Raw genomic sequence first — 25,656 nt, forward strand, 5'->3', positions numbered from 1 at the left:
CTGATCCTGCCCCCAAATCCCAACCCCAAAATCCCAAATCCCAACCCCAAAATCCCAAATCCTGCCCCCAAATCCCAACCCCAAAACCCAAATCCCCCCCAGATCCCAAATCCTACCCTGAAATCTCAAATGTCACCCCCAAATACCCAATCCCAAATCCTGCCCCCAAATCCCACCCCCAAAATCCCAAATCCCCCCCAGATCCCAAATCCCCCCCCCCCCAAAATCCCAAATCCCGGCCCCAAATCTCCCATCCCACCCCCCAAAATCCCAAATCCCGGCCCCAAATCTCCCATCCCACCCCCTAAAATCCCAAATCCCGGCCCCAAATCCCCGATTTTACCCCACCCCCCCCCGGTGCCCAACCCTGCCCCCCATGTGCCCCATCCCGCCCCCCAAATGCCCGATCCGGACCCCAAATCTCAAATCCCGCCCCCAAATCCCCGATTCTGCCCCCTAATCCCGGATCCTGCCCCACCCAACCGCACCCCGAGTGCCAACCCCGCCCCACAAGTGCCAGCCCTGCCCCCCCTAATGCCCAATCCTGCCCCACAAGTGCCAGCCCTGCCCCACAACCGCTCCAATCCCGCCCCACAAGTGCCAGCCCTGCCCCCCAAGTGCCCAATCCCGCCCCACAAGTGCCAGCCCTGCCCCCCAAGTGCCCAATCCCGCCCCACAAGTGCCAGCCCTGCCCCCCTAATGCCCAATCCCGCCCCACAAGTGCCAGCCCTGCCCCACAACCTTTCCAATCCCGCCCCACAAGTGCCAGCCCTGCCCCCCAAATGCCCAATCCCGCCCCACAAGTGCCAGCCCTGCCCCACAACCCCTCCAATCCTGCCCTGGGGTGCCCAGCCCTGCCCCCCGAGTGCCCAAACCCGCCCCCCGAGTGCCAGCCCTGCCCCACAACCCCTCCACTCCTGCCCTGGGGTGCCCAGCCCTGCCCCCCAAATGCCCAATCCCGCCCCACAAGTGCCAGCCCTGCCCCCCAAATGCCCACGCCTCCCTCCAGGTGCCGGTTCCTGCCCCACAACCCCTCCACTCCTGCCCTGGGGTGCCCAGCCCTGCCCCCCGAGTGCCAGCCCTGCCCCACAACCCCTCCAATCCTGCCCTGAGGTGCCCAGCCCTGCCCCCCAAGTGCCCAATCCCACCCCCCGAGTGCCAGCCCTGCCCCACAACCCCTCCAATCCTGCCCTGAGGTGCCCAGCCCTGCCCCCCAAGTGCCCAATCCTGCCCCACAAGTGCCAGACCTGCCCCCACAACCGCTCCAATCCTGCCCCACAAGTGCCAGCCCTGCCCCCCAAGTGCCCAATCCCACCCCCCGAGTGCCAGCCCTGCCCCACAACCCCTCCAATCCTGCCCTGGGGTGCCCAGCCCTGCCCCCCGAGTGCCCAATCCTGCCCCCCAAGTGCCAGCCCTGCCCCACAACCGCTCCAATCCTGCCCCCCAAGTGCCAGCCCTGCCCCCCAAATGCCCAATCCCGCCCCACAAGTGCCAGCCCTGCCCCACGACCCCTCCAGTCCTGCCCTGGGGTGCCCAGCCCTGCCCCCCGAGTATCCGATCCTGCCCCCCGAGTGCCAGCCCTGCCCCACAACCCCTCCAATCCTGCCCTGGGGTGCCCAAACCTGTTGCTCTGCTCCCCGAATCCTGCCCGGAGTGCCCGGACCGGCCCCACAAGTGCCCGGACCGGCCCCCCAAGTGCCCGGACCGGCCCCCAAGTGCCCGCCCTGCCCCCCAAGTGCCCGGACCGGCCCCCCAAGTGCCCGCCCTGCCCCCCAAGTGCCCGCCCTGCCCCCCAAGTGCCCGGACCGGCCCCCCAAGTGCCCGGACCGGCCCCCCGAGGTCCCGATTGCCGTTCCGCCCCCAGGAGCGATGCCGGGCCCCGGGGAGGAGGCGGCGGGCGCCGGGGCGCAGCTGAGCCGCTCGCAGGTGTGCGGGATGCTCCGGCAGGAGCTGAGCCGGGACGGGGCCTTCCTGCAGGGCCACCCGCACGTGCTCGTCATCCTCGGCGCCTCCGTGAGTGCCGACGGGGCCGGGGGGGAAAAAGGGGGGGAAATAAAGGGGGTGGGGGCGGGAGTTTGGGGTTTGGGGGGAGATAAAGGGGGTGGGGGCGGGAGTTTGGGGTTTGGGGGGGATAAAGGGGGTGGGGGGCGGGAGTTTGGGGTTTGGGGGGGGATAAAGGGGGCTGGGGGGCATAAAGGGGGGGAAATAAAGGGGGTTGGGGGCGGGAGTTTGGGGTTTGGGGGGAGATAAAGGGGGTTGGGGGGGAATAAAAGGGGGGGAAATAAAGGGGGTGGGGGGCGGGAGTTTGGGGTTGGGGGGGATAAAGGGGGTGGGGGGCGGGAGTTTGGGGTTTGGGGGGGGATAAAGGGGGTGGGGGCGGGAGTTTGGGGTTGGGGGGGGATAAAGGGGGTGGGGGCGGGAGTTTGGGGTTTGGGGGGGGGATAAAGGGGGTGGGGGCGGGAGTTTGGGTTTGGGGGGGAATAAAGGGGTTGGGGGGCGGGAGTTTGGGGTTTGGGGGGGAATAAAGGGGTTGGGGGGCGGGAGTTTGGGGTTTGGGGGGGGATAAAGGGGGTGGGGGGCGGGAGTTTGGGGTTGGGGGGGATAAAGGGGGGGAAATAAAGGGGGTTGGGGGCGGGAGTTTGGGGTTTGGGGGGGGATAAAGGGGGTTGGGGGCAGGAGTTTGGGGTTTGGGGGAGGATAAAGGGGGTTGGGGGGGAATAAAAGGGGTTTGGGGGCGGGAGTTTGGGGTTTGGGGGGGATAAAGGGGGGGAAATAAAGTGGGTGGGGTGCGGGAGTTTGGGGTTTGCGGGGGGAGTTTGGGGTTTGGGGGGGATAAAGGGGGTTGGGGGGGATAAAGGGGGGGAAATAAAGGGGGTTGGGGGAAATAAAGGGGTTTGGGGGCGGGAGTTTGGGGTTGGGGGGGATAAAGGGGGTGGGGGGCAGGAATTTGGGGTTGGGGGGGGATAAAGGGGGTGGGGGGCGGGAGTTTGGGGTTTGGGGGAGAAATTGGGGGTTGAGGGGGAAGTAAAAGGGGTTTGGGGGGGCATAAAGGGGGGGAATAAAGAGGGTTGGGGGAAATAAAGGGGTTTGGGGACGGGAGTTTGGGGTTGGGGCGAATAAAGTGGGTTGGGGGCAGGAATTTGGGGTTTGGAGGGGAATAAAGGGAGTTGGGGGGGAAATAAAGCGGTTGGGGGGCAGTTTGGGGGTTGGGGGCAGGAATTTGGGGGTTGGGGGCGGGAATTTGGGGTTTGGGGGGCAAATAAAGGGGGTTGGGGGCGGGGGTTTAGGGGGGAAATTGGGGGTTGAGGGGGAAATAAAAGGGGTATGGGGGGGTAAATAAAGGGGTTTGGGGGCAGAAATTTGGGGTTTGGGGGGCGAATAAAGGGGGTTGGGGGCAGGAATTTGGGGTTTTTGGGGAATAAAGGGGGGTTGGGGGCAGGAATTTGGGGTTTGGGGGAGGGAATAAAAGGGGTTTGGGGGGAAAAAAGGGGGTTGGGGACGGGAGTTTGGGGTTTGGGGGGGAATAAAGGGGGTTGGGGGCAGAAATTTGGGGTTTGGGGGCAGAAATTTGGGGTTTGGGGGACAGAAATTTGGGGTTTGGGGGCAGGAATTTGGAGGTTTGGGGGCAGAAATTTGGGGTTTGGGGGGCAAATAAAGGGGTTTGGGGGGCAGAAATTTGGGGGTTGGGGCAGGAATTTGGGGGTTGAGGGGGAAATAAAAGGGGTTTGGGGGGGAATAAAGAGGGTTGGGGGGCAAATAAAGGGGTTTGGGGGGCAGAAATTTGGGGGTTGGGGCAGGAATTTGGGGGTTTTGGGGCAGAAATTTGGGGTTTGGGGGGAAATTGGGGGTTGAGGGGGAAATAAAAGGGGTTTGGGGGGGAATAAAGAAGGTTGGGGGCAAATAAAGGGGTTTGGGGGGAAGTAAAGGGATTTGGGGGAAATAAAGGGGGTTGGGGGAAGAAATTTGGGGGTTGGGGGGGAATAAAGGGGGTTGGGGGCGGGAGTTTGGGGTTTGGGGGCCGAATAAAGGGGTTTGGGGCAGGAATTTGGGGTTTGGGGGAAATAAAGGGGTTTGGGGGGGATACAGGGGTTTGGGGACGGAAATTTGGAGTTTGTGGGGGGATAGAGGAGTTCAGGGGCAGAAATGTGAGGGTTTGGGGGTTGTGGGGGCAACATTTGGGGTTTGTGAGGGGGTTGGGGGCAGAAATTTGGGGGTTGGGGAGAAATAAAGGGGGTTTGGGGACGGAAATTTGGGGTTTGTGGGGGAATAAAGGGGTTTGTGGGGGAGTTGGGGGGGAATGAAGGAGTTTGGGGGCAGAAATTTGGGGTTTGGGGGCAGAAATTTGGGGATTGGGGGCGGAAATTTGGGGTTTGGGGGGAGTTGGAGGGGAATGAAGGAGTTTGGGGGAAGTAAATTGGTTTGGGGGGGATAAAGGGGTTTGGGGGGGTTTGGAGACGGAAATTTGGGGGTTGTGGGGGGGTTTGGGGCAGAAAATTGGGGTTTGTGAGGGGGTTTGGGGCAGAAATTTGGGGTTTGTGGGGGGAATAAAGGGGTTTTGGGGGGGTTGGGAGCAGAAATTTGGGGTTTGTGAGGGGATAAAGGGGTTTTGGGGGCAGAAATTGGGGATTTCGGGGGAATAAAGGAGTATAGGAGGAATAAAGGGGTTTGGGGGGATTGTGGGCAGAAATTTGGGGTCTGTGGGGAGGTTTGGGGCAGAAATTTGGGGGTTGGGGGGAAATAAATTTGGGGTTTGGGGGGCATAAAGGGGTTTAGGGAGGGTTTAGGGCAGAAATTTGGGGTTTGGGGGGGAATAAAGGGGTTTGGGGGTAGAAATTTGAGGTTTGGGTGGAATTTGGGGTTTGGGGTGAAATTGGGGGGCTGGAAGGGGGAATTTGGGGTTTGGGGGAAATTTGGGGTTTGGGGGAAATTTGGGGTTTGGGGGATGAAGGAGCAGAAAAAGGGGAAGGAAATCTTGGGGGGCAGTGGGGGGATGTTGAAATCTGGAAAGAAAATTTGTGGGAAATGAAGGGAATTTGGGGTTGAGGGAAGGAGAGGAAATTTTGGGGGGATTTTGGGGAGGTTTTTTGGGGAGATTATTGAGGGGATTTTGGGGAGAATTGAGGGAATTTGGGGGAGATTTTGGGGGAAATTTTGGGGAGGATTTTGGGGAGATTTTTGGGGAGAATTGAGGGGATTTTTGGGGAGATATTGGGGAGATTTTTTGGGAGATTATTGGGGGGATTTTGGGGAGATTTTTGGGGAGGTTTTTTTGGGAGATTATTGAGGGGATTTTGGGGAGAATTGAGGGGATTTTGGGGAGATTTTTGGGGAGATTTCTGGGCGATTTTGGGCAGAATTTTTGGGAGATTATTGGGATTTGGGGGAGATTTTTGGGAGATATTTTGGGGGAGAATTGACGGAATTTTGGGGAGATTTTTGGGGGAGTTTTGAGAGGAGATTTTAGGGGAGAATTGAGGGGGATTTTTGGGGGGATTTTGGGGGAGTTGGAGGGAATTTCGGGGGGATTTGGGACAAACTTGAAGGGGGCGAGGAGGAATTTGGGGGATGGGCAGGAATCGGGGCCGGGTTTGGGGGGGTCATTCGGGGTCACCGGGGGGTGGGGGAGGGGAGGAGGTTGGGGTGGGGGAGGGGTTGGGGTGGGGTGGGGGAGGGGCGGAAGTTGGGATGGGGTGGGGGAGGGGAGGAAGGTGGGGTGGGGGAGGGGAGGGGAGGAAGGTGGGGTGGGGGAGGGGAGGAGGTTGGGGTGCCACGCCCCGCCCCTCCCCCACCCGCACCCCAACTTCCTCCTCTGCCCCTCCCCCCCCCGTGCCCGGCCCCGCCCATTGAGCGGCCCCGGGGGGGGGGTGGGGGTGGGGGTGGGGGAGGGGCGGCGCTGACTCAGCACATTCCGGGGTGGGTGGGGGAGGGGCGGGGTCAGAGCCACGCCCAGCGCGGGCCCCGCCCCTCCCCCAGCCCTGAGCGCCCCTCCCCCCACAGGGAGACCTGGCCAGGAAGAAGATTTACCCAACGATATGGTGAGGGGACAATGGGGACAGCGAGGGGACAGCGGGCGACAATGAGGGGACAGCGGGGGGACAGCGGGGGGACACTGAGGGGACACTGAGGGGACACTGAGGGGACAGTGGGGACAGTGAGGGGACAGCGAGGGGACAGTGAGGGGACAGTGGGGACACTGAGGGGACAGCGAGGGGACAGTGAGGGGACAGTGAGGGGACAGCGGGGGGACAATGGGGACACTGAGGGGACAATGGGGGGACACTGAGGGGACAGCGGGGACAGCGGGGGGACAGCGAGGGGACACTGAGGGGACACTGAGGGGACACTGAGGGGACACTGAGGGGACAATGGGGGGACACTGAGGGACAGTGAGAGGACACTGAGGGGACACTGAGGGGACAGTGGGGACAGCAGGGACAATGGGGACAATGAGGGGACACTGAGGGGACAATGGGAACTGTGGGGACACCTGAGGACACCAAGGGGACAATGGGGACAGTGGGGGGCACCTGGGGACACCTGGGGACAATGAGGGTACCTGGGGACACTGAGGGGACAAAAGGAACAATGATGTCATCAAGGCCACCTGTGTTCCACCTGTCACCAGGGTCACCAGTGTCCCCAGGGCCACCAATGTCCCCACCCGTCCCCAGGGTCACTGGGGCTGTCAGAGCCATTGAAGTCCCTGCTGTCCCCACCCGTCCCCAGGGCCACCAGGGTCACTGATACCACCAGGGCCACCCGGGGCTGCTGCTGTCCCCACCCGGGGCCACCAGTGTCACTGGGTGCTGTCCCCATCCGGGGCCACCAACATCACTGGGTGCTGTCGCCACCCGGGGCCACCAGTGTCACTGGCTGCTGTCCCCAGTGCCACCAGTGTCACTGGCTGCTGTCCCCAGTGCCACCAGTGTCACTCAATGCTGTCCCCAGTGCCACCAGTGTCACTCAGTGCTGTCCCCAGTGCCACCAGTGTCACTGGGTGCTGTCCTCAGTGCCACCAATGTCCCTCGGTGCTGTCCCCAGTGCCACCGGTGTCACTCAATGCTGTCCCCAGTGCCACCAGTGTCACTCAATGCTGTCCCCAGTGCCACCAGTGTCACTCAGGGCTGCCATTGTCTGCTCTGTCCCCGGTGTCACCACAGCTGCGTGTCCCTGCTGTCCCCAGGGCCACTCGTGTCACCAGCTGGCACCAGTGTCCCCAGGGTGAGCCAATGTCCCCAGTGCCGCAGAGTGCTGCGTCTGTCCCCCTGTGTCACCTGTGTCACCTGTGCCCCTGTGTCACCTGTGTCACCTGTCCCTCTGTATCACCTGTCCCTCTGTGCCCCCTGTGTCACCTGTGTCACCTGTGTCACCTGTTCCTCTGTATCACCTGTCCCTCTGTGCCCCGTGTCACCCGTGTCACCTGTGTCACCTGTGTCACCTGTGTCACCTGTCCCTGTGTCACCTGTCCCTCTGTGTCACCTGTGTCACCTGTGTCACCTGTCCCCCTGTGTCACCTGTGTCACCTGTGCCTCTGTGTCACCTGTCCCCCTGTGCCCCTGTGTCACCTGTGTCACCTGTGTCACCTGTGCCTCTGTGCCCCCTGTGTCACCTGTGCCCCTGTGTCACCTGTGTCACCTGTGTCACCTGTGCCCCTGTGTCACCTGTCCCTCTGTGTCACCTGTGTCACCTGTCCCTCTGTGTCCCTGTGTCACCTGTGTCACCTGTGTCACCTGTGCCTCTGTGCCCCCTGTGTCACCTGTGCCCCTGTGTCACCTGTGCCCCTGTGCCCGTGTCACCTGTGTCACCTGTGCCCCTGTGTCACCTGTGTCACCTGTCCCTCTGTGTCACCTGTGTCACCTGTGCCCCTGTGTCACCTGTGTCACCTGTCCCTCTGTGTCACCTGTCCCTCTGTGCCCCCTGTGCCCCTGTGTCACCTGTGCCCCTGTGTCACCTGTGTCACCTGTGCCCCTGTGTCACCTGTGTCACCTGTCCCTGTGTCACCTGTGTCACCTGTGCCCCCTGTGTCACCTGTGCCCCTGTGCCCCTGTGTCACCTGTGCCTTTGTGTCACCTGTGTCACCTGTGTCACCTGTCCCCCTGTCCCCCTGTGCCCCCTGTGTCACCTGTGTCACCTGTCCCTCTGTGTCACCTGTCCCTCTGTGTCCCTGTGTCACCTGTGTCACCTGTGTCACCTGTGCCCCTGTGTCACCTGTCCCTCTATGTCACCTGTGCCCTCTGTGTCACCTGTGTCACCTGTGTCACTTGTCCCTCTGTGTCACCTGTGTCACCTGTGCCTTTGTGTCACCTGTGTCACCTGTGCCCCTGTGTCACCTGTCCCTGTGTCACCTGTCCCTTTGTGTCACCTGTCCCCCTGTGTCACCTGTGTCACCTGTGTCACCTGTCCCTCTGTATCACCTGTCCCTCTGTGCCCCGTGTCACCTGTGTCACCTGTGTCACCTGTCCCTGTGTTCACCTGTCCCTCTGTGTCACCTGTCCCCCCGTGTCCCTTCCCCCAGGGTGACACAGGGACAGGAGCCCCCGTTATCAGTGCCACCTCCCTGAGAGAGGGTTGGTGACACCGGTGTCACCTCAGGCCTGGCATCTCCAGAGGGGGGTGGTGACGGCGTTGGGGGTGTCCCCAAGGGTTGGTGGCACGGGTGACAGTGCTGTCCCCAAGGGTTGGTGGCACAGGTGACAGCGCTGTCCCCAAGGGTTGGTGACACGGGTGACAGCGCTGTCCCCAGGTGGCACTGCTGGCACAGGCAGCCCCTGTCCCCAAGGGTTGGTGGCACAGGTGACAGTGCTGTCCCCAAGGGTTGGTGGCACAGGTGACAGGTGACAGTGCTGTGCCCCAGGTGGCACTGCCCTGTCCCCAAGGGTTGGTGGCACAGGTGACAGTGCTGTGCCCAGGTGGCACTGCCCTGTCCCCAAGGGTTGGTGGCACGGGTGACAGTGCTGTGCCCAGGTGGCACTGCTGGCACAGGCAGCCCCCATGCTGGTGTCACTGGGGACAGTCTGGGGACACAGGGGGTGGCACAGAGGACACAGACGGTGGCACAGATGGTGGCACAGGTGGTGGCACAGGTGACAGAGAGGATACGGGTGGTGACACGTGGACACAGATGGTGGCACAGAGGATACAGATGGCACAGACGGTGGCACAGGTGACACAGAGGATACAGGTGGTGACACATGGGACGCAGATGGTGGCACAGATGGTGGCACAGGTGGTGGCACAGGTGGCACAGATGGTGGCACAGGTGACTGTCCCTGTCCCAGGTGGCTGTTCCCTCTTGATGCTGGTGTCCCTGGTGGGGTTGGTGACACAGATAGTGACACAGGTGGCACAGGTGTTGGCACAGGTGTGACACAGGTGGTGACACAGGTGGCACAGGTGTGACACAGGTGTTGGCACAGGTGGCACAGGTGGCACAGGTGGTGACACAGGTGGCACAGGTGTTGGCACAGGTGTGACAGAGGTGGTGGCACAGGTGGCTGTCCCTGTCGCAGGTGGCTGTTCCGGGACGGGCTCCTCCCCGATGACAGTGTCCCTGGGGGGGTTGGTGACACAGGTGTGACACAGGTGGTGACACAGATAGTGACACAGGTGACACAGGTGACTGTCTCACTGTCCCTTTCCCAGGTGGCTGTTCCGGGACGGGCTCCTCCCCGGTGACAGTGTCCCTGGGGGGTTTGGTGACACAGATAGTGACACAGGTGTGGCACAGGTGACACAGGTGGCACAGATGGTGGCACTGTCCCTGTCGCAGGTGGCTGTTCCGGGACGGGCTCCTCCCCGATGACAGTGTCCCTGGGGGGTTGGTGACACAGATAGTGACACAGGTGACACAGGTGGCACAGATGGTGGCACTGTCCCTGTCGCAGGTGGCTGTTCCGGGACGGGCTCCTCCCCGATGACAGTGTCCCTGGGGGGGTTGGTGACACAGATAGTGACACAGGTGACACAGGTGGCACAGATGGTGGCACTGTCCCTGTCGCAGGTGGCTGTTCCGGGACGGGCTCCTCCCCGATGACACGCGCGTCGTCGGCTTCGCCCGCTCGCCCCTCACCGTGGAGCTGATCCGGGAGCAGACCCTGCCCTACCTCAAGGTGACACCGGGGACACTCTGTGCCCTCCTGGCCCCTCTGGCCCCTCCTGGCCCCTCTGTGTCCCTTCCTGTCTCCTCTGTGTCCCCTCCTGGCCCCTCTGTGTCCCCTCTTTGTCTCCTCTGTCCCCCTCTGTCCCCTTCTGTCCCCTCCTGTCCCCAGGTGACCCCAAGGACAGGCTTTGCCTGACCTTGTGTCCTGTGTCCCCTCACCTGTCCCTGCCTGTCACAGGTGACCCCTGAGGGCACTTCCTGTGTCCCTGTCCCCTGTCCCTGTCCCCTGTCCCTGTCCCCTGTCCCACCTGTCCCTGTCCCACCTGTCCCTGTGCCACCTGTCCCTGTCCTGTCCATGTCTCACCTGTCCCCTGTCCCCTGTCCCTGTCCCACCTGTCCCTGTCCCACCTGTCCCCTGTCCCTGTCCCACAGGTGGCCCCCGAGGACGGTCCGTGCCTGGAGCTGTCCCTGTCCCACCTGTCCCTGTCTCACTGTCCCTGTCTGTCCTCTGTCCCTGTCTCACTGTCCCTGTCTCACTGTCCCTGTCTGTCCCCTGTCCCTGTCTCACTTGTCCCTGTCCCACCTGTCCCTGTCTCACTTGTCCCTGTCCCACAGGTGTCCCCCGAGGACGGTCCGTGCCTGGAGCTGTTCCTGTCCCTGTCTCACCTGTCCCCTGTCCCTGTCCCTGTCCCTGTCTCACCTGTCTCACCTGTCCCCTGTCCCTGTCTCACCTGTCCCTGTCTCACTGTCCCTGTCTCACTGTCCCTGTCCCTGTCTCACCTGTTCCTGTCTCACTGTCCCTGTCTCACTGTCCCTGTCCCTGTCCCACCTGTCCCTGTCTCACTGTCCCTGTCTCACCTGTCCCTGTCCCTGTCCCCCAGGTGTCCCCCGAGGACGGTCCGTGCCTGGAGCTGTTCCTGTCCCTGCAGAGCTTCGTGCGGGGTCAGTACGGGGACGAGGCCTCGTTCCGGGCGCTGGACGCTCACCTGCGGGCACTGCCCGGCGGCGACCGCGCCCACCGCCTCTTCTACCTGGCACTGCCCCCCAGCGTGTACACACCTGTGACACAGCACCTGCGGGCGCTCTGCATGGGCCAGGGGTGAGTGGGGACACACCTGGGACATGGGGACACACCTGGGACACACCTGGGACACACCTGTGACACGGGGACACACCTGGGACACACCTGTGACACGGGGACACACCTGGGACACACGTGTGACATGGGGACACACCTGTCACACAGCACCTGCGGGCACTCTGCATGGGCCAGGGGTGAGTGGGGACACACCTGGGACATGGGGACACACCTGGGACACACCTGTGACACACCTGTGACATGGGGACACACCTGTGACACAGCACCTGTGGGCGCTCTGCATGGGCCAGGGGTGAGTGGGGACACAGGGACACACCTGGGACATGGGGACACACCTGGGACACACCTGTGACACAGCACCTGTGGGCGCTCTGCATGGGCCAGGGGTGAGTGGGGACACACCTGGGACATGGGGACACACCTGGGACACACCTGTGACACACCTGTGACATGGGGACACACCTGTGACACAGCACCTGCGGGCGCTCTGCATGGGCCAGGGGTGAGTGGGGACACACCTGGGACACACCTGTGACATGGGGACACCCCTGTGACATGGGGACACACCTGGGACACACCTGTGACATGGGGACACACCTGGGACACAGCACCTGCGGGCGCTCTGCATGGGCCAGGGGTGAGTGGGGACACAGGGACACACCTGCGACACACCTGTGACATGGGGACACACCTGTGACACACCTGTGACATGGGAACACACCTGTGACACACCTGTGACACATCTGTGACATGGGGACACACCTGTGACATGGGAACACACCTGTGACATGGGGACACACCTGTGACACACCTGTGACACAGCACAGAATGGGGACACGCCTGTGACCCAGCACCTGAGGGCTCTTTGTCCCCATGTCCCCCATGTGTCCAAGTGTCCCCTGTGTCCCCATGTCCCTCCATGTGTTCCCTGTGTCCCCACACGTCCCGTGTCCCCTGTGTCTCTGCGTGTCCCCCCGTGTCCTCCGGTCCCTGCCTTCACATCCCTGTGTCCCCACATGTCCCCACGTGTCCCCGTGTCCCTCCATGTCCTTGTGTCCCCACATGTCCCACGTCTCTCGTGTCCCTATGTGTCCCCACACATCCCCGTGTCCCTCCATGTTCTTTGTGTCCCCACATGTCCCGTGTCCCCTGTGTTTCCTTGTGTTCCCCCATGTCCCCACGTGTCCCCACGTCCCTCCATGTGTTCCTTGTGTCCCCACATGTCCCGTGTCCCCCGTGTCTCTGTGTGTCCCCACACATCCCTGTGTCCCTCCATGTCCTTTGTGTCCCCACATGTCCCATGTCTCTCATGTCCCTATGTGTCCCCACACATCCCCGTGTCCCTCCATGTCCTTTGTGTCCCCACGTGTCCCTTGTCCCCCGTGTCTCTGTGTGTCCCCACACATCCCCGTGTCCCTCCATGTCCTTTGTGTCCCCACATGTCCCATGTCTCTCATGTCCCTATGTGTCCCCACACATCCCCGTGTCCCTCCATGTCCTTTGTGTCCCCACGTGTCCCTTGTCCCCCGTGTCTCTGTGTGTCCCCCTGTGTCCACGTCCCCCGTGCCCCCCATGTTCCCGGATGTCCCCCCGCGGTCCCCGGCCTCACATCCCCATGTCCCCCCGTGTCCCCCCGTGTCCTGTGACCCCTGTCCCCGTGTCCCCGTCCCCAGGTGGAACCGCGTCATCGTGGAGAAGCCGTTTGGGCGGGACCTGGGCTCGTCGGAGGAGCTGTCGGCGCACCTGAGCGCGCTGTTCCGCGAGGAGCAGATCTACAGGATGGACCACTACCTGGGCAAGGAGATGGTGCAGAGCCTGATGGTGCTGCGGTGAGCGGGGACATGGGGACACTGGGACAGGGGGACACGGGGACATGGGGACACTGGGACCACTACCTGGGCAAGGAGATGGTGCAGAGCCTGATGGTGCTGCGGTGAGCGGGGACAGGGGACATGGGGACACGGGGACACTGGGACCACTACCTGGGCAAGGAGATGGTGCAGAGCCTGATGGTGCTGCGGTGAGCGGGGACGGGGACATCATGGGGACAGGGGACACGGGGACACTGGGACCACTACCTGGGCAAGGAGATGGTGCAGAGCCTGATGGTGCTGCGGTGAGTGGGGACAGGGGACATGGGGACAGGGGACACGGGGACACGGGGACATGGGGACACGGGGACCACTACCTGGGCAAGGAGATGGTGCAGAGCCTGATGGTGCTGCGGTGAGCGGGGACACGGGGACAGGGGACAGGGGACATGGGGACACTGGGACACAGGGACCACTACCTGGGCAAGGAGATGGTGCAGAGCCTGATGGTGCTGCGGTGAGCGGGGACACGGGGACAGGGGACAGGGGACATGGGGACACTGGGACACAGGGACCACTACCTGGGCAAGGAGATGGTGCAGAGCCTGATGGTGCTGCGGTGAGCGGGGACAGGGGACAGGGGACAGGGGACATGGGGACACGGGGACATGAGGACACGGGGACACTGGGACACAGGGACCACTACCTGGGCAAGGAGATGGTGCAGAGCCTGATGGTGCTGCGGTGAGCGGGGACAGGGACGGGACAGGGGACATGGGGACACTGGGACCACTACCTGGGCAAGGAGATGGTGCAGAGCCTGATGGTGCTGCGGTGAGCGGGGACACGGGGACATGGGGACAGGGGGACAGGGGACATGGGGACAGGGGACACGGGGACACAGGGACCACTACCTGGGCAAGGAGATGGTGCAGAGCCTGATGGTGCTGCGGTGAGCGGGGACAGGGGACATGGGGACAGGGGGACAGGGGACACGGGGACACTGGGACCACTACCTGGGCAAGGAGATGGTGCAGAGCCTGATGGTGCTGCGGTGAGCGGGGACAGGGGACATGGGGACACGGGGACATGGGGACATGGGGACAGGGGACACGGGGACACGGGGACCACTACCTGGACAAGAAGATGGTGCAGAGCCTGATGGTGCTGCGGTGAGCGGGGACAGGGGACAGAGGACAGGGGGACAGGGACAGGGGACACGGGGACACGGGGACACTGGGACCACTACCTGGGCAAGGAGATGGTGCAGAGCCTGATGGTGCTGCGGTGAGCGGGGACAGGGGACACGGGGACATGGGGACACTGGGACATGGGAGGGGACAGGGGAGAGCCTGATGGTGCTGTGGTGAGCCGGGGACATGACAGGTGACAGGGGACACATGGGGACAGGGGACACGGGGACAGGGGACAGCCTCGTGGTGCTGTGGTGGGACAGGGACAGGGGATGGCACATGGGAGGGGACACAGGGACAAGGGAGGGGAGACAGGGGACACAGCGGGGGACAGGGGACATGGGCGGGGATGGGGACACAGGAGAGGACACGGGGACATGGGAGGGGACATGGGAGAGGACACGGGGATATGGGAGGAGACGGGACACAGGGACATGGTAGGGGACACGGGGACACGGGGATATGGGAGGAGACGGGATACAGGAGGAGAAGGAGCACACGGAAGGGGACAGAGAGACATGGGAGGGGACATGGGGACAGAGGAGGAGACAGGGGACATGGAAGGGGATGGGGACACGGGAAGGCAGACCAGAGGGGACAGGGGACATGGGAGCGGACATCGGGACTTGGGAGGGGACAGGGGACATGGGAGGGGACATCAGGACATGGAAGGGGAGAGGGGACACGGGAGGGGACACGGAAAGGGACACGGGGACACGCAGAGCGCTCCTCAGCCAGCCCTGACCCTCCCCAGGTTCGGTAACCGCATCTTCGGGCCCATCTGGAACCGCGACAACGTCGCCTGCGTGGTGCTCACCTTCAAGGAGCCCTTCGGCACCGAGGGCCGCGGCGGCTACTTCGACGACTTCGGCATCATCCGGTGAGGACGGGCGTCCCCCGGCGTCCCCTCCGCGTCCCCTCCGCGTCCCCCCCGTGTCCCCCGACCCCGTGGCAGCGCCGGCTCCCCGCAGGGACGTGATGCAGAACCACCTTCTGCAGCTGCTCTGCCTCGTGGCCATGGAGAAGCCGGCGTCCACCAACCCCGACGATGTCCGCGACGAGAAGGTGGGGACAGCGGGGACACCGGGGTGGCACTAAAGTGTCATCGCCCCCTGACACCACGCCAGTCACTGAGCTTTATGTCCTCAATGGTCATATCATGGTCACGGCCACAGGGACCATGCCCAGGTGGCCCCAGGGCACATCCCTCCCATCCCAGTTGTGTCCCACCACCATGTGCTTGATGGTGGCCCCCCAAAGCCACGTCCCCCAATGGCCACATCCCCAACTTTGTTCCATCACCCCATTATTGATGGTGGCCCTCTAAAGCCACATCCCCCATGGGTCACATCCCCCACTATGTTCCCATCATTGATGGTGGCCCCCAGAGCCACATCCCCCATGGCCACATCCTCAACTTTGTTCCATCACCCCATCATTGATGGTGGCCCCCCAAAGACACATCCCCCAATGGCCACATCCCCAGGTTTGTTCCATCACCCCATTATTGATGGTGGCCCCCCAAAACCATGTCCCCAGCTTTGTTCCATCACCCCATCATTGATCGTGGCCCCCAAAACCACATCCCCCAATGGCCACATCCCCCACTATGTTCCCATTATTGATGGTGGCCCCCAAAGCCACATCCCCCGTGGCCACATCCCCAGCTTTGTTCCATCACCCCATCATTGATGGTGGCCCCGCAAAACCACGTCCCCCATGGCCATGTTCTCACTGACCGTGTCCCCAGCCGTGTTCTGTCATCCTGTTATCAGTGGTGGACCCCAATGCCATGTCCTGGACCACATCCTATCAGCACCTTCTTGTTGATGACCCCCAAAACCACGTCCCCCAATGGTCACATCCCCCACTATGTTCCCATCATTGATGGTGGCCCCCAGAGCCACATCCCCCAATGGCCACATCCCCAACTTTGTTCCATCACCCCATCATTGATGGTGGCCCCCCAAACCACATCCCAACTTTGTTCCATCACCCCATCATTGATGGTGGCCCCCCAAAACCACGTTCCCCATGGCCACATCCCCTCACCCCCATCCATTGCCTGCTCTTACTGGTGGTCCCCCATAAACACGTCCCCACCGCGTGGTATCACCAGAACCTCCGGGTGTCCCTCACGTGTCCCCCACGTGTCCCCCAGGTGAAGGTGCTCAAGTGCATCAGCCCGGTGGAGATGCAGGACGTGGTGCTGGGCCAGTACGTGGCAACCCCGAGGGCCCCCCCGAGGCACAGAAGGGCTACCTGGACGACCCCACGGTGCCCGCCGGCTCCACCACGCCCACCTTCGCCACCGCCGTGCTGCGCGTGGCCAACGAGCGCTGGGACGGTGAGAGGACGTGGTGGTGGTGGTGGGTGCCATGGTGGTGACTTCTGTGGTGTGATGGGATGATGGTGGTGATGGCCAGGAGATGGTGGTGATGATGATGGTGGTGGCCAGGAGAGGTGATGATGATGATGGTGGTGGGCAAGAGGTGGTGCTGATGATTGTGGTTGTGCAGATGGTGATGATGATGATGGTGCTGGTGATGATGATGATGGCCAGGAGATGGTGCTGATGATGATGGTGCTGATGGTGGTGGCCATGGAGGTGGTGCTGTTGATGGCGATGATGATGATGATATGATGATGGTGGCCAGGAGATGGTGCTGATGATGGTGCTGCTCATGCTGGTGGCCAGGAGATGGTGCTGTTGATGGCGATGATGATGATGATATGATGATGGTGGCCAGGAGATGGTGCTGATGATGGTGCTGCTCATGCTGGTGGCCAGGAGATGGTGCTGTTGATGGCAATGATGATGATGGCCAGGAGATGGTGTTGATGATGGTGATGATGATGGAGCTGTTAATGGTGATGGCCAAGAGATGGTGCTAGTGATGGTGATGATGATGATGATGGCCAGGAGATGGTGCTGGTGATGATGATGATGGTGGTGGTCGTGAAGATGGTGCTGATGATGGTGATGATGATGATGGTGGCCAGGAGATGGTGCTGGTGATGGTGGTGATCCTGGTGGTAGCTAGTAGATGGTGCTGATGATGGTGCTGGTGATGATGATGGTTGCCAGGAGATGGTGCTGTTAATGGTGATGGCCAAGAGATGGTGCTAGTGACGGTGGTGATGATGATGATGATGGCCAGGAGATGGTGATGATGATGATGGTGGTGGTCATGAAGATGGTGCTGATGATGGTGGCCATGGAGATACTGCTGCTGCTCATGCTGGTGGTCATGGAGATGGTGCTGTTGATGGTGGTGATCATGGTGTTGGCCATGGAGATGGTGGTGATGCTGATGATGGCCAGGAAAGGGTGGTGATGATGGAGTCCATGGAGATGGTGCTGCTGCTGCTGCTCATGCTGGTGGTCATGGAGATGGTGCTGTTGATGGTGGTGATCATGGTGTTGGCCATGGAGATGGTGGTGATGATGGTGGTGATGCTGATGATGGCCAGGAGAGGATGGTGATGATGGAGTCCATGGAGATGGTGCTGTTGATGGTGGTGGCCAAGCAATGGTGCTGATGATGGAGGCGATGATGGTGGTGGCCAGGAGACAGTGCTGATGATGGTGATGATGATGATGATGGTACTGATGATGGTGATGATGATGATGATGGTGGCCACAGAGACAATGCTGGTGACGGCGATGATGACAATATTGTTGCGTATTGATGATGACGATGATGATGATGACAATTATGATGTCGATGGGTGATGATGATGACAATGCCACTGTCCCCAGGTGTCCCCTCTGTCCTGTGCTGAGGGAATGCTCTGAACGAGCACGAGGACAAGGTGTGGCTGCAGTGGTGGGGGATGAGGATGATGATGATGATGATGATGGAGATGGAGGCCGTGTTGATGTTAATGGTTATGACGGCAATGACAATGGTGACCACAAAGACAATGATGACAATGGCGCCAATGACATTGATGGATGTTGATGATGATGTCAATGGTGCCAATGACATTGATGGATGTTGATGATGATGACGTCAATGGTGCCAATGACATTGATGGATGTTGATGATGATGTCAATGGTGCCAATGACATTGATGGATGTTGATGATGGTGATGTCGATGACATGACATTGATGGATGTTGATGATGATGACGTCAATGGTGCCAATGACATTGATGGATGTTGATGATGATGACAATGGCGCCAATGACATTGATGGATGTTGATGATGATGATGTCAATGGCACCAATGACATTGATGGATGTTGATGATGATGATGTCAATGGCACCAATGACATTGATGGATGTTGATGATGATGACGTCAATGGCGCCAATGACATTGATGGATGTTGATGATGATGATGTCAATGGCGCCAATGACATTGATGGATGTTGATGATGATGACAATGGCGCCAATGACATTGATGGATGTTGATGATGATGATGACAATGGCGCCAATGACATTGATGGATGTTGATGATGGTGACGTCAGTGATGACAATGACATTGATGGATGTTGATGATGATGTCAATGGCGCCAATGACATTGATGGATGTTGATGATGATGACAATGGCGCCAATGACATTGATGGATGTTGATGATGATGACGTCAATGGCGCCAATGACATTGATGGATGTTGATGATGATGACAATGGCGCCAATGACATTGATGGATGTTGATGATGATGACGTCAATGATGACAATGACATTGATGGATGTCGATGATGATGACGTCAATGATGACAGTGACGATGATGATGATGTTGATGGGGATGTTGATGGATGGTGACACTGAGGATGATGACAATGGCAATGACGGCAATGACAATGACACCAATGATGCCACTGTCCCCACGTGTCCCGCTCGTGCTGGGATGGTGATGGACGGGGACGATGTTGATGGATGCGGGTGACGATGATGATGGGGATGGTGGTGTTGAAGACAATGATGTCAGCCATGACAACGATGACAATGGTGATATTGATAATGACGATGATGATGGGACGGTGATGTTGAAGGCAATGATGTCAGCCATGACAACGATGACAATGGTGATATTGATAATGATGATGATGATGGTGATATTGAGGACAATGATGTCAGCCATGACAACGATGACAATGGTGATATTGTTAATGATAATGACGATGATGATGGGGATGGTGATGTTAAGGCAATGATGTCAGCCATGACAATGATGACAATGGTGATATTGTTAATGACAATGATGATGATGATGGGGATGGTGATGTTGAAGACGATGTCAGCCATGACAATGATGACAATGGTGATATTGATAATGACGATGATGATGATGATGGTGATGTTGAGGACAATGATGTCAGCCATGACAATGATGACAATGGTGATATTGATAATGACGATGATGATGATGATGGGGATGGTGATGTTGAAGACGATGTCAGCCATGACAACGATGACAATGGTGATATTGATAATGACGATGATGATGATGATGGGGATGGTGGTGTTGAAGACAATGATGTTAGCCATGACAATGATGACAATGGTGATATTGATAATGACGATGATGATGATGATGGTGATGTTGAGGACAATGATGTCAGCCATGACAATGATGACAATGGTGATATTGATAATGACGATGATGATGATGATGGGGATGGTGATGTTGAAGACGATGTCAGCCATGACAACGATGACAATGGTGATATTGATAATGACGATGATGATGATGATGGGGATGGTGATGTTGAAGACGATGTCAGCCATGACAATGATGACAATGGTGATATTGATAATGACGATGATGATGGGATGGTGATGTTGAGGACAATGATGTCAGCCATGACAATGATGACAATGGTGATATTGATAATGACGATGGGGATGGGGATGGTGATGTTGAAGGCAATGAAGTCAGCCATGACAATGATGACAATGGTGATATTGATAATGACAATGACGATGATGATGGGGATGGTGATGTTGAAGGCAATGATGTCAGCCATGACAATGATGACAATGGTGATATTGATAATGACGATGATGATGATGATGGGGATGGTGATGTTGAAGGCAATGATGTCAGCCATGACAATGATGACAATGGTGATATTGATAATGACGATGATGATGATGGGGATGGTGATGTTGAAGGCAATGATGTCAGCCATGACAACGATGACAATGGTGATATTGATAATGACGATGATGATGATGATGATGGGGATGGTGATGTTGAAGACGATGTCAGCCATGACAACGATGACAATGGTGATATTGATAATGACGATGATGATGGGGATGGTGATGTTGAAGACAATGATGTCAGCCATGACAATGATGACAATGGTGATATTGATAATGACGATGATGATGGGGATGGTGATATTGATGACAATGATGACATTGACAGTGACAATGCCAACGACACCGCTGTCCCCAGGGGTGCCACTCATGCTGCGCTGCTGGGCTGGTGGTGGACGGTGGTGGATGTTGATGATGGTGATGGATGTTGATGACAGTGACAATGATGACAATGACAATGATGATGGCAATGACAATGATGACAATGACAATGCTGCTGTCCCAGGCGTGCCGTTCGTGCTGTGCTGTGGGAAGGCGCTGGGACGGGGATGGATGGTGATGGATGGGGATGATGACAGTGACAATGATGACAATGACAATGATGATGACAATGCAATGATGACAATGACAATGTTGATGACAGTGACAATGCCAACAATGACAATGCCGCTGTCCCAGGTGTCCCGTTCGTGCTGCGCTGCGGGAAGGCGCTGGATGGGGATGGATGGGGATGATGACAATGATGACAATGCCAATGATGACAATGCATGATGACAGTGACAATGATGACAATGCAGTGTCCCCAGGCGTGCCGTTCGTGCTGCGCTGCGGGAAGGCGCTGGGACGGGAATGTTGATGATGGTGATGACAGTGACAATGATGACAATGACAATGATGACAATGACAATGTCCCCAGGCGTGCCGTTCGTGCTGCGCTGCAGGAAGGCGCTGGGATGGGGATGGATGGTGACGATGGGTGATGGACATTGATGACAATGCCAATGATGACAGTGACAATGATGACAATGCCAATGATGACAATGCCAATGATGGCAATGACAATGATGACAGTGCCAACGATGACAATGCCAATGTCCCAGGGGCGCCGTTCGTGCTGCGCTGCAGGAAGGCGCTGGGACGGGAATGTTGATGATGTTGATGACAGTGACAATGATGACAATGACAATGATGACAATGACAGTGCTGATAACAGTGACAATGACAATGCCAATGTCCCAGGTGTCCCGTTCGTGGCTGCGCTGCGGGAAGGCGCTGGGATGGGGATGTTGATGGACGTTGATGGCAATGACAATGATGACAGTGACAATGATGACAATGACAATGTTGATGACAGTGACAATGATGACAATGCCAATGTCCCAGGTGTCCCGTTCGTGCTGCGCTGCGGAAGGCGCTGGGGTGGGGATGGATGGTGATGATGGTGATGGATGGGGATGATGACAGTGACAATGATGACAATGACAATGCCAACACCGCTGTCCCAGGCGTGCTGTTCGTGCTGCGCTGCGGGAAGGCGCTGGGATGGGGATGGATGGGGATGGGTGGGGATGATGACAATGATGACAATGGCAATGATGACAATGACAATGACAATGCCAATGTCCCCAGGTGTCCCGTTTGTGCTGCGCTGCGGAAGGCGCTGGGGTGGGATGGTGATGATGTTGATGACAGTGACAATGATGACAATGACAATGATGACAATGACAATGCCAATGTCCCCAGGCGTGCCGTTCGTGCTGCGCTGCGGGAAGGCGCTGGGATGGGGATGGATGGTGACGATGGTGATGGACGTTGATGACAATGCCAATGATGACAGTGACAATGATGACAATGACAATGATGACAATGCCAATGATGGCAATGTCAATGATGACAGTGACAACGATGACAATGCCAATGTCCCAGGGGTGCGTTCGTGCTGCGCTGCAGGAAGGCGCTGGGACGGAATGTTGATGATGTTGATGACAGTGACAATGATGACAGTGACAATGATGACAATGACAGTGCTGATAACAGTGACAATGATGACAATGCCAATGTCCCAGGTGTCCCGTTCGTGCTGCGCTGCGGGAAGGCGCTGGGATGGGATGTTGATGGACGTTGATGGCAATGACAATGATGACAGTGACAATGATGACAATGACAATGTTGATGACAGTGACATGATGACAATGCCAATGTCCCCCAGGTGTCCCGTTCGTGCTGCGCTGCGGAAGGCGCTGGGGTGGGATGGATGGGGATGATGGTGATGGATGGGGATGATGACAGTGACAACGATGACAATGACAATGCCAATGTCCCAGGGGTGCCGTTCGTGCTGCGCTGCGGGAAGGCGCTGGGACGGGAATGTGATGATGGTGATGACAGTGACAATGATGACAATGACAATGATGACAATGACAATGATGACAATGACAATGTCCCCAGGCGTGCCGTTCGTGCTGCGCTGCAGGAAGCGCTGGGATGGGGATGGATGGTGACGATGGTGATGGACATTGATGACAATGCCAATGATGACAGTGACAATGATGACAATGCCAATGATGACAATGCAAATGATGGCAATGCCAATGATGACAGTGACAACGATGACAATGCCAATGTCCCAGGGGCGCCGTTCGTGCTGCGCTGCAGGAAGGCGCTGGGACGGAATGTTGATGATGTTGATGACAGTGACAATGATGACAATGACAATGATGACAATGACAGTGCTGATAACAGTGACAATGATGACAATGCCAATGTCCCCAGGTGTCCCGTTCGTGCTGCGCTGCGGGAAGGCGCTGGGATGGGGATGTTGATGGATGTTGATGGCAATGACAATGATGACAGTGACAATGATGACAATGACAATGTTGATGACAGTGACAATGATGACAATGCCAATGTCCCCAGTGTCCCGTTCGTGCTGCGCTGCGGGAAGGTGCTGGGGTGGGGATGGATGGGGATGATGGTGATGGATGGGGATGATGACAGTGACAATGATGACAATGACAATGATGACATTGACAATGCCAACACCGCTGTCCAGGCGTGCTGTTCGTGCTGCGCTGCGGGAAGGCGCTGGATGGGGATGGATGGTGATGTTGATGACAGTGACAATGATGACAATGCCAACGATGACAATGCCAATGATGACAATGACAATGCCAATGTCCCAGGGGTGCCGTTCGTGCTGCGCTGCGGAAGGCGCTGAGATGGGATGGATGGTGATGATGACAGTGCCAATGATGACAATGACAATGCCAATGATGACAGTGACAATGATGACAGTGACAATGATGACAGTGACAATGATGCCAACGCTGCTGTCCCAGGTGTCCCGTTCGTGCTGCGCTGCGGGAAGGCGCTGGGATGGGGATGGATGGGATGGGTGGCGATGATGACAATGACAATGATGACAATGCCAATGATGACAATGCCAATGATGACAATGACAATGATGACAATGCCAATGTCCCCAGGTGTCCCGTTCGTGCTGCGCTGCGGGAAGGCGCTGGGATGGGGATGTTGATGATGTGATGACAGTGACAATGATGACAGTGACAATGATGACAATGACAGTGCTGATAACAGTGACAACGATGACAATGCCAATGTCCCCAGGTGTCCCGTTCGTGCTGCGCTGCGGGAAGGCGCTGGGATGGGGATGGATGGTGATGGGTGGGGATGATGACAATGACAATGATGACAATGGCAATGATGACAACGACAATGCCAATGATGACAGTGACAATGATGCCAACGCTGCTGTCCCCAGGTGTCCCGTTCGTGCTGCGCTGCGGGAAGGCGCTCAACGAGCGCAAGGCCGAGGTGCGGCTGCAGTTCCGGAGGTGCCCGGCGACATCTTCGCGCGGCAGTGCAAGCGCAACGAGCTGGTGGTGCGCGTGCAGCCGCGCGAGGCCGTCTACGCCAAGCTCAACACCAAGAAACCCGCATGTTCCTGCGGCCCGAGGAGTCCGAGCTCGACCTCACCTACGGCAGCCGCTACAAGGTACCCGGAGGGCAGGGCACCCGCGGGGGACACAGAAATGGGGTACAGGGAGGCAAAAATGGGGTACAGGGATGCGAAAATGGGTTTGGGGACGCGAAAATGGGTTTGGGGACAGAAAAATGGGGTTTGGGGATGCGAAAATGGGGTTTGGGGACAGAAAAATGGGGTTTGGGGACAGAAAAATGGGGTTTGGGATGCAAAAATGGGGTACAGGATGCAAAAATGGGGTTTGGGGACATGAAAATGGGGTTTGGGGACGCGAAAATGGGGTTTGGGATGCAAAAATGGGGTACAGGGATGCAAAAATGGGGTTTGGGGACGCAAAAATGGGGTTTGGGGACACGAAAATGGGGTTTGGGGATGCGAAAATGGGGTTTGGGGACAGAAAAATGGGGTTTGGGGATGCAAAAATGGGGTACAGGGATGCAAAAATGGGGTTTGGGGATGCAAAAAATGGGGTTTGGGGACATGAAAATGGGGTTTGGGGACATGAAAATGGGGTTTGGGGACAGAAAAATGGGGTTTGGGGATGCAAAAATGGGGTTTGGGGACATGAAAATGGGGTTTGGGGACAGAAAAATGGGGTTTGGGGATGCAAAAATGGGGTTTGGGGACATGAAAATGGGGTTTGGGGACACGAAAATGGGGTTTGGGGACGCGAAAATGGGGTACAGGGACGCAGAAAGGGGTTTGGGACAGAAAAATGGGGTTTGGGGATGCAAAAATGGGGTTTGGGGATGCAAAAATGGGGTACAGGGATGCAAAAATGGGTACAGGGACGCAAAAATGGGGTACAGGGACGCAAAAATGGGGTTTGGGACGCGAAAATGGGGTTTGGGGATGCGAAAATGGGGTACAGGACGCAAAAATGGGTTTGGGGATGCGAAAATGGGGTACAGGGACGCAAAAATGGGGTACAGGGACGCAGAAAGGGGGTTTGGGACATAAAAAATGGGGTTTGGGGACACAAAAATGAGTTCAGGGACATAAAAATGGGGGTGGGGGACACAAAAATGGGGTTTTGGGACAAAAAAATGGGGTTCAGGGACACAAAAATGGGTACAGGGATGCAAAAATGGGGTTTGGGGACATAAAAATGGGGTACAGGGACACACAAATGGGGTTTGGGGACATAAAAAATGGGGTTGGGGGACGCAAAAATGGGGTTTGGGGACCATAGAAATTGGGTTTGGGACAGAAAAATGGGGTTTGGGGACACAAAAATGGGAATTGAGATCCAAAAATGGGGTTCAGGGACACAAAAATGGGGATAGGGACATAAAAATGGGGTTTGGGGACACAAAAATGGGGGTGAGTACCAGAATGGGCAGGGCACATGGGGGTGGGGCACTGAGACACAAAAATGGGGCATTG

The 25,656-nt window shown here is 58.0% G+C and overlaps 1 protein-coding gene across 1 annotated transcript in view; it reads left to right on the plus strand.

Annotated features, from left to right (window-relative positions):
* Positions 1 to 25,656, plus strand: part of G6PD (glucose-6-phosphate dehydrogenase) — a 33,583-nt gene that overhangs the window by 1,249 nt on the left and 6,678 nt on the right. Inside the window, 13 exon segments of the mRNA XM_063182369.1 lie at positions 1,865 to 2,013; positions 5,998 to 6,035; positions 10,001 to 10,109; positions 10,981 to 11,198; positions 12,872 to 13,027; positions 14,957 to 15,082; positions 15,174 to 15,267; positions 16,364 to 16,421; positions 16,424 to 16,549; positions 24,049 to 24,117; positions 24,120 to 24,221; positions 24,224 to 24,282; positions 25,605 to 25,614. Coding sequence (XP_063038439.1) covers positions 1,870 to 2,013; positions 5,998 to 6,035; positions 10,001 to 10,109; positions 10,981 to 11,198; positions 12,872 to 13,027; positions 14,957 to 15,082; positions 15,174 to 15,267; positions 16,364 to 16,421; positions 16,424 to 16,549; positions 24,049 to 24,117; positions 24,120 to 24,221; positions 24,224 to 24,282; positions 25,605 to 25,614 — 1,309 coding nt within the window. The 5' untranslated portion in view covers positions 1,865 to 1,869.

The sequence above is a fragment of the Melospiza melodia genome, unplaced genomic scaffold (genome assembly GCF_035770615.1).
Source record: "Melospiza melodia melodia isolate bMelMel2 unplaced genomic scaffold, bMelMel2.pri scaffold_202, whole genome shotgun sequence".
Taxonomy (NCBI): Eukaryota; Metazoa; Chordata; class Aves; order Passeriformes; family Passerellidae; genus Melospiza; species Melospiza melodia.